The sequence below is a fragment of the Pipistrellus kuhlii genome, unplaced genomic scaffold, assembly GCF_014108245.1.
Source record: "Pipistrellus kuhlii isolate mPipKuh1 unplaced genomic scaffold, mPipKuh1.p scaffold_m20_p_3, whole genome shotgun sequence".
Lineage (NCBI taxonomy): Eukaryota > Metazoa > Chordata > Mammalia > Chiroptera > Vespertilionidae > Pipistrellus > Pipistrellus kuhlii.
Window position 1 is genome coordinate 44,787,310 of NW_023425529.1, and position 9,413 is coordinate 44,796,722.

Here is a 9,413-nt window from a genome sequence, read left to right on the forward strand (position 1 = left end):
CTGTGGTTTTGGGTGATAGATGTCCTTTATATTAGTTTTAATTTTTAAATTGTTGTGCAAGGCGGCAGACCAGTTGTTTACCTATACCGCCATCTTGGTTTCTTCTACCCCTCCAGCCTTCTATGAGCTCTACAAGGGAGAGAGAATGAGCCAAAGCCAAGAGTGCTGATAGCATTGCGCTTGTGCGCTTTCAGATGACTGGAGAATAGTGAGCATGTGGTTATTGCTGCCTCAATCATTGTAGAGTTAATCAATTGACAATTTCAACTCCCCAGACAGGACAGACTAGAGCCACAGACAATAAGCTAGCTGAAGTTGCCATTTATTGAGATACATCACAGGCACAGACAGTGAAGGGGGCTGTGGGTAGATTCATGGAGTGAGTGGGTTTGGTGGGAGACTGGGGAGGTTGAAGGGTATTTGGGGACCACTCCTGGCTTCCCTTCCTCCTCCCCTAGCCTTTCCTAAGCTCAGACCAGATGTTCAGAGGTGTGAAAATCAAGATGGCCTGGGAAATTCAGTCTCCTCTCAGTGGTCAAATGGTAACCCCAAATCACCCAAAAACATCACTCAAGCTGGTGGCCTTAACCTCGCCTTCTATCCCATCCAGAACAAAGGAGAAACCTGGGTAGAGTTGAGCCCTTCCCAAAATGCAGATCACATGCATAGTGTGACATGCAAATACACTGAATCTGTGGTCTTTGGGCTGTTCCTAAGGAGGCAGGTGGGGAGAGCAGAGGTAGGTAAGTGGTGTGGGGAAAAGACTACAGGGCCCAGCTTGCAAGGTTCAGCAGCTAATACCTCCGGCTGGATGTCTTGACTGTGGTGGTCTTCCTCAGGATGGAGGTGCCCCCAGAAACGGGACCTCCCTTGACGGTGCCGTAGCCTATATTGGTGCTGAAACCACCCTTGCTGGCACCTCCACTCCCGCCCAGAGAGATGCCACCCCCAAAGCCGGCTGCACCACCTCCGCACACAGTGGTAGAGTTGCCAGTCATCGCTGCAAAGCAAAAGATTTGGATGAGAAAGAGCAACCATGCTGAGAGAGGGCCAGGGACTTTCAGAAATCAGTGAGGGGCAGGAACAAAATTAGGCAGTGAAGCCATAAGAAATGGATGGAGAGCTGGGGCAGGAAGTTCATTTTCTGGGGACCCATTAAACCTGTCTCCAGTGGCTCAAATGGAGGGGATGTGTGCTTTTGGCCAAGGACAGATTGAGTGGACTGAGCAGAGGACAGGGGCCGGCCTGGGGCAGGGCAGCAAAATACTCACAAATGCTGACAGCACTGGGACATTCTCCAGACATCCTGGGGGAAACAGAAATGCCAGGAAAAGGGTCAGCAGTTCTGGAAGCCTGAGCAAAAGCCCTCTCCTCCCTCTATCTGCCTTTTCAGTGATTCGATTCAGGTGGACAACTCTCAGAAACCAAGACCAGGAGATATGAGAAGAGTGTGCATGTGGTCATCTGGACCTGGGACCCTTCTGCAGGTGCTAAAGCCAGTATAGCAGAGAAGAGCCCAACAGACCATGCCACCACCTTCTCAAACCTCCCCATGGAGGCCAGGGTCAGCATCCCTGCTCTGAGGGAGGAAAGACAAAGCCCAAACAGAACTGCCTAGTTTCTGGCTAAAGTGACTGACTCTACATCTCAGGCCTTCCCCAAAGACAGAGAAAATGGATCTTTTTCAAAGCTTCCACTGATGATAGAATCTAGTGTTGGAAGAAGAGGTCTCACTCCTCTTAGCCTACCAACCACCATAAGGATTACTGAGGGGATGTGCAGCAGAGGCAGCAAATACAAGTGGAGTGTCTCCCTCAGGTGATGAGTTGGGAGCTCCCTAGTTCCTCCCTTATCTATGGGCCCCAGCAGAGCCAACTACACAGTCCCCTCAACCCCTCCCCTCCCCAACAAGGCAGGGCTGGGAAGCCCTCAGAATCAGGCAGGAGGGATCACCACCTGCTCTCCTCGCTCTCCAGCAGCTTGCGGTAGGTGGCGATCTCCACGTCCAGGGCAAGCTTGACGTTCATGAGGGCCTGGTAGTCACGCAGCAGCCGAGCCAGGTCTTCCTTGGCCTGATGCAGAGCCGAATCCAGGTCCCCAAGCTTCTTCTGAGCATCCTTTAATGCCAAACCCCCACGCTGCTCTGCGTCTGCGATGGCAGTCTGCAGTTGCTGGCACTGCCCAGGGAATGAGAGGTGTTGAGGATTTTCTTCAAGGTTATCATACCCATCTCTCTGCCCTTAAGCCAGGCATCCTCATCCCCCACCTGCTCCCACCACAACCAACTGGAAAAGAAGAAAATTAAAAGTATTCATCTGAAAGAGGAGATGCTATTACACAAATAGGATCATGTAAGACCAGTGCCCCAAAAGAGATAAAATAAATAATACAACCAGATGCTTCACTCTGATCTAGGTATGAGCCCAAACTTTTCAGCCATACCCTAGATGGACTCAGCAGTTATGATCTGGACCCTTGAATCCTGGGTTTCTCTGATCTCCTGGAGATGGGGTCAATCTCCTTAAAGGAGTTCATCCCACCTCCTCTACCACTAATATGCTATGACCTTGGATAATCCCTTTCTGCCTCTGGGCTTCAGTTTCCTCTCTCATATAATGAGTGTGTTGATCTTGATGGTTCTGCATTTGTGCCCCGTCCATGAGGAGAAGAGCAGATCTCACATCTCAGAATGACAGTAAGAAGGCCACTCCACCTCCACCAATACCTGAGCCAGGCCCTCAGACCCCCAACCAGAGGTTTACCTGCTTCTTGGCTGCATCTGCCTCACTCTGCAGCCTCTGGACAGTGCGGGTGAGTTCAGCAATTTCATTCTTGGTGTCCCGCAGATTGTCCCCATGCTTCCCAGCCGTCACCTGCAACTCCTCATACTAAAAGACAAAGAAGTGGCAGTGAGCTGTCAGATAGCTCCAGACCCACATGGGTAACCACTGGCCCACCCTCATAGCTGGAGGTGTCTGACCACAGACCTACAAGGAGCCCAGTGGCCCAGGCCTCTCCCAGTGGAGGAAGGTCCAATCCCAGCTCACATATTTAAGCCAGCCATTCTCCTCACCTGGGTCTGGTACCAGGCCTCAGCCTCAGCCCTGCTCCTCTGGGCAATCAGCTCATACTGGGCCTTCACCTCAGCAATGATGCTGTCCAGGTCAAGTTTACGGTTATTGTCCATGGAGAGGATGACATTGGTGTCAGAAACATTGGTCTGCACTTGGCTCAGTTCCTGCCGAAACAAAATTAGCTGCCACCAGGCCCTCAGGAAATAGCCAAAGGATGAAAGACAGGGATCCAAGTGGCATCAGGCCAGGCTACAACTGCAAGAATGGCCTCAGTCTCTCCAACTGTGAAATGGAGCTCTAATTTTAGTAAACAACATTTATCTTTGTGGATTTGTAGGTTCCCATGAGTGAATGGAGGCGGTCTTGTCAGAACCATGGGACAAAAAGTTCAGGCTTTCCAAAGAAATGGAGCCAATGCAAGTAGAGGGGAAAGAGCCTTATGGATCAAAAGGCATGTGCCTTCTTAGACACCAGGGAGCCTGAAGGAAAGAGTGGGTAGAGAGTAAGATGAGGCTAAAGTGATGGCACTGGAGCAGGGCCTGGAACCCAAGGGATGTTCCCAGACCAGAGGGAGGTCATAAGGCTCCTTCCCTGCCCCGTAAGACATTGGTGGTTGCCAGAAATTGGTGGTTGGATCTCCAGATTTCCCTAAAATCTGGCTGTGGAAAACAGACTATAAAATCCATTACCAAGTGCCACAGTGGCAATCACAGTTGATTTGCCCACGAGGCAAAAAGAAAATGATTTCTCTGGCCTTCATTCTTACCCAACCCCCACCCTCAAAAGAAGGTGCAGACAGACAATGAGGAACTTTGACAGAAAGTGACACCAGCTTGGTCCCCAGTTCACCTTCCCTGTCCACCTCTTCACCTTATTCTCCAACACACTCAATGCCCTTCCTAGTGGGAAGGCACCACTGAAGATCTAGTCCTGAGACTAGGACTCTGTCTCACAATGACCTGCAACAATAAGACCAGGATTCTCACTCGGTCTTCCTTAATTTGATCATCAATAATTTGTACTGAAATATCATCAAACAACTAAATTGAAAGTTTATCAAGCCTGCAGATAACCTAAAGCTGATGCATCACTAATATATCCAATTGGGCATCTCCAATACATGGAGAGGAAAATCCAGTTTCAATGTGCCCACAATGACCTGCAACAATGGGATAAAACCTCAATAACATTTCACAAGAAAAAGGGGGAATCATTAGCTCTTGCATTCAGTTTAAAAAATTCAGCTTCCCAAATACAGGAAGCTGGAGGACAGTGGTTGCCTGTCTCCCCTGAAAGCATTGATGTGGAAAAAATCCAGGAAGATTTTAAGGGAGCAAACATGGTGAGATGGTTTTTTAAAGAACACATAAGTTAGTACAATATTAGGTTGCATAAATAGAAGTCTGTGTCTGTAGCCTCCCTCCCTCTGTTTTCTGAATTTTGGATTCAGAACCTTCTTTCCTAAATTTCTGCACATACCACAGATTTCAATTCCCTAATCATCCTGACCTCTAAAGGGTTGTCATATGAAAAAATGTCACAGGGAAGGTAATTAGATATGTGCAGCCATGAGCAGAATCGGGGTTTATCAAGAGCAGAAGCCATGAGAAGACAATTCAAGTCAGCTTTCTAACAAAGTTGTTCTGAAATGGAAATGCCTGGCCCAAAATAAATATATATAGAAGTGGAGTCTACATGATCCCATCAGGGAAATTAGAGAAAGTGCTTTAAAATGAGTGGAAGGCTTACCTTGAGGTCCCTACATTCTAGAATGAACTCATGTTAAGTTCAACCCTCTCACCCAAGTCTTCAAATTCCCTTTGTTTCCTGGAACCACACCACCCACACCTCATCTCCTGCTCCAATCTGGAATGTCAGTCCCCATCTCAGCTCTGCCAATCTCTGCTCCTCCATCCCTTGCTCTACTACAAATTGGGCAAGAAAGGGGACATAGTATAACACAGTAGCAAGAGTCAGAGTTTGAAGTTAGAGAACTAGATTTTAATTCCAGCACTGCCTCTAACTAGCTATGTGACCATAAGCAAGTTGCTCTGAACCTCAGTGTCCCTGACTATACAATGGAGACAATAGTACCTACAGAGTTGTTGAGCGCTTAGCCCAGTACCTGGCCCATTTAAGCACTTAATAAATGGAAGCTAGTATTAGTCAAAGGTCCAGGTTTATCTTCTATCAACTAAATGGCACTGGTGAATTCAGATCAGTCCTCTGGAGGGATCCCCCGTGCTGTATGTAACGATTCCTGTCCACTGGCCAGCTCACCATTTCATAGAGAGTATTCAGGAAATCGAGCTCCTCGGTCAAGGTGCCCACTTTGCCGTGTAGATCCATCCGGCCCATGTATGCAGCATCCACATCCTAGGGATGAGGGAGAGAACAGGGTAGATGGCTCAGTCCCCAGGCTCAGTCCTCTCTCCGCATCAGCCAGCAGTCTGGCAGCCAAGGGACCACCCTCCCCCACTCCCTGTCACCCTGCTCACCTTCTTGAGCACCACAAACTCGTTCTCGGCAGCAGTGCGCTTGTTGATTTCATCTTCATACCTGTTACACAGACAAGATTCAGTCCAGGCTTACCCATGATGTACCTTTTAAGATACTGGACCCTCTTGGCTTTAAGGAAGCCTTGATGGGTCCCCTACTGGCCAAGAACACCTTTGGGAAGCAGTTCTTCAGCCAACCGGTGAAGAAACGGGATGCAGACTTTATTCCTCCTTGTGTCTGTTGAGGAAATGGCACAGAATTTGTGCGATACTACCCCAGTTAAGAGAAGTCATATCTTTGTATCAGAGCCCTTAGGAGGCTTTATAGGAACAGGTGGTGATGTGTCAACAGGATGGCATTTCAAACAACTAACTTCTCTCCAAATGCTTTTGCTGAGACTTTAAGGTTTCCAACAACTCAGGTCAAATTGTTGGAAAATTTATGAAAAAGTAGGCCTTAAAATTATAAATATACATATTGACCATTCATAAGATGTGAGCCTTGTCCACGTTGGTGGTATAGTGGTGAGCATAGCTGCCTTCCATAACATGTGAGCCTTATTTAGATCTCAATTCAAACAAACTGTACTTTTAAATACTATTACTGTAATGGGACAATTAGAAAATCAAAATTAACTGACTATTTGATGAAATTGAGGAATTACTGTTTTAAAAGTTTTAGGTGTGATTATGGCATTGTGTTTATGTTTGCTAACTCCAGCCATGAAGATGAACTATATGAACATATCCAGTAAAAAAAAAAAATTGTGAATTAAATTATATGATGGCTGGAATTTGCTTAAGACAATAAGGGAGGAAAGAAAGTAAGTAGGGATATAGATGAAGCAAGATTGGCTGTTGATAATTATTAAAGCAGGGTATTGAGAACATATAAGTTCATTACACTATGCTCCCCACCTTATAATAAAGACTTTTCAAAATTATTGACAAGTGTGACAATTCTCCAGGAGACTATGGGTCCGGTGTCTGAGCACCGAGGGAAGCAGCTCTGTCTGTGTATCTCCCACGTAGGCCCCAGGATCCTGCAGATGAGATGGTTCTCTCTGTGGAGATTTCCATATGCCCCCGCCCCTCCCCACATCATCCCAGCCTTCCCAACCCTCCTTACTTGTTCTTGAAGTCCTCGACGAGATCCTGCACGTTCCTGAACTCCAAGTCCAGCCTGCCCCGCTCGTTCAGGAGGTTGTCCAGTTGCCTGCGCAGGCTGCCCAGGTAGGTCTCAAACAGGGGCTCCAGGTTGTTCCTGGTGATGCCCTTGTTCTGGCCCTGCTCCTGTAGCAGTGCCCACTTGGTCTCCAACACCTTATTCTGCTGCTCCAGGAATCGCACCTGAGCCAGAGCAAGAAGAGTGGTGGGCTGGCACCATCCCCTTTCCCCAGGAGGGACTGAGGATGAGGCTCCTCACCACCATCTGTCCACAACCAAGACATCACAGGGGCAGTGCAGGCCCACACCTTGCTGGAGGGAGGAGTTCCTGAGGGAGCAGTCTTTGCTGGAAAAGATGGTCCTGATGACAAGGGCTCTAAAGAGTTAATAAGCATGCAAGCCCCAGCTCAGACATTTATTACTTAGAGACAGTCAAGTCACTCTTCTCTGGGTTTCCCTTCCTCATTTGTCCTGGATAAATTGGATTAGATCAATGTTTTTTTAACCCAATTCTACATCAAAATCAACTGTTAAAAATATGAGTGTGCTCTAGCTGGTTTGGCTCAGTGGATAGAGTGTCAGCCTGCCGACTGAAGGGTTCTGGGTTCAATTCCAGTCAAGGGCACATGCCCAGGTTGTGGGCTTGGTCCCCAGTGCAAGAGGCAGCCAACCGATGATTCTCACTCATCACTGATGTTTCTATCTCTCTCTCCCTCTCCCTTCCTCTCTGAAATCAATAAAAAATATTTTTAAATATAAATGCATATATATGTGTGTATATACATATAGACAACTATATATGTATATATTTATGATTATATATACACACACATTAAAAATGAGAAAAAGCTAATGTGACAAAAACATTTTAATTGATAAATCTGGCTGAGAGTATAAAAGAAAATGTTGTACTCTTCCTGCAACTTTTCTGTAAATGAGACTTTAAAAAAAAAAATTTAAATAGCAGTGCCCAGTCCTATCTCTAAAGACTCAGAAGGGGGCTCATGGCAAGGGTTTAACAGGCCCCAGGGGGGTTCTCTGCAGAGCTAGGGTTCTCAGACACCAGACACAAACAACCTCTTGGCCCCCAGCTCTCAGACCATGATTCTGAGAGCCTGAAAGGGGTTTCTGCTTCGTTAGCCTCTGGGATAGTCCTATAGAAGAGCCAAAAGTCACTAGGGCAGAAGGTGAGGAAGGTGGGTGGAATGGCTTGCTTCACTCTCTGATCTCCAGTCTCTCCAGGTCCCACGCCCACAGCACCACAGGCCCACAGTCATGTGGCCTGGGAGCACCATGCGGCAGGTGCACCTGCCATAAGCAGTAGGAGCCCTTTTAGTGCCAACCTCTGCCTCCAGGTACCTGTATGATCCTGGGAAAATTACATGACCTCTCTAAACCTGTTTTCTTTTCTTAAAAATGGACACAATGTTACCTTCTGTGGTTCCTCATGGGACACTGAGGGTCTCACATGAGAAAGGAACATGAATGTCCTTTGGTAACCCACAAATTGCTGAACCCAGGTACAGTCATCCACCAGGATTTTTCCCATCATGGTCCTGGAGGCTCGGGCTGGAGATGGACACGACCAGCAAAACAGACCTGGAAATGCCAGCGAACAGGACAAGAGCCTCCCAGTCCACCTGGATGCCAGGGAGGGAATCAGGACACTTCTAACCTGGGACAGATCAAACTCCATGCCCCCAGTCATGGAGTTTGGAGAAACAAAAGGGGGCTTTCCCCTAGGACAACCTTTCCTGCGGTCACAGTTAATACTCTGACACAACAACCTTAGCTCACAAAGGCTGCAGCCATCAGGGTGGGCTTGGCCGATAGGCCGCATGAGTAGACCCGATATTCACTTGAACAATTACAGTAAAAGCCTGAGGATTGTCTCCAGCCATCCAGGTCTGGACATCCCAGGCTCAGGCTAGGACTCCAAAAGTCATCCCAACGACCCCACCCAAAGGCACATGAGCTACAGCGGCCTCCATCCAGCCCACCTTTCTGAGAGGCCCTGGCCCTCCTGCAGAACCCTCCCTGCCTCCTTTCCCCTTGGCCCACCTTGTCGATGAAGGAGGCAAACTTGTTGTTGAGGGTCTTGATCTGCTCCCGCTCCTGGGTGCGCACCCGCTGGATCTCCGGGTCAATCTCCACGTTGAGTGGGGTCAGCAGGCTCTGGTTGACAGTGACCTCCTGGATGCCACCAGGAGGACAGACGGGCCCGAATGTCTGCCTTCCAGCCCCCAGGCTCATGAAGGCCCCACCGCCATGGCCAAAGCCGCCTAGGGCCCGCCCTGAGGAGGCCCCTCCAGCCATACTGACGGAGATGCTCTTGCTGCCCCCCAAGTTATAGAGGCTCCGGCTGCCAAAGCCGCCTGTGCTCGGGCCACAGCGGGCCCCACCACCACTGCCACTGCTCCGGGACATGGTGACAGAGCTGAAGCTGGTGTGGGCCCTGGGCCCACCCCCTCCACTGGCAGAGTTGGAGCTGAAGCCCTCTTTGGTGGTGTACGTCCGCCGAGCCATTGAGGACCTCATGGCTGTCAGAGGGGCTAGAGCACAGGCTGAGAGCTGGGAGGGAGTGTGGTGAGCTGCTGGGCCACTGATGCGCTTTTTATCTTTTCCCAGCTGGGCCGGCTCCTCACCTCCACAGATGCTCCTGCCCCATTGCCCC

At 48.9% G+C, this 9,413-nt stretch overlaps 1 protein-coding gene across 1 annotated transcript; it reads right to left on the bottom strand.

Moving 5' to 3' along the window:
* Positions 1 to 306: 306 nt before the first annotated feature.
* KRT79 (keratin 79) lies at positions 307 to 9,413 on the bottom strand. Its single transcript, XM_036454848.2, has 9 exons — positions 8,801 to 9,413; positions 6,702 to 6,922; positions 5,573 to 5,633; positions 5,355 to 5,450; positions 3,074 to 3,238; positions 2,763 to 2,888; positions 1,957 to 2,177; positions 1,272 to 1,306; positions 307 to 1,000 (listed from the first exon to the last, which is right to left on the bottom strand). Exons 1-9 carry the CDS (start codon positions 9,275 to 9,277, stop codon positions 795 to 797), a joined length of 1,608 nt encoding a protein of 535 aa, XP_036310741.1. The 5' UTR covers positions 9,278 to 9,413; the 3' UTR covers positions 307 to 794.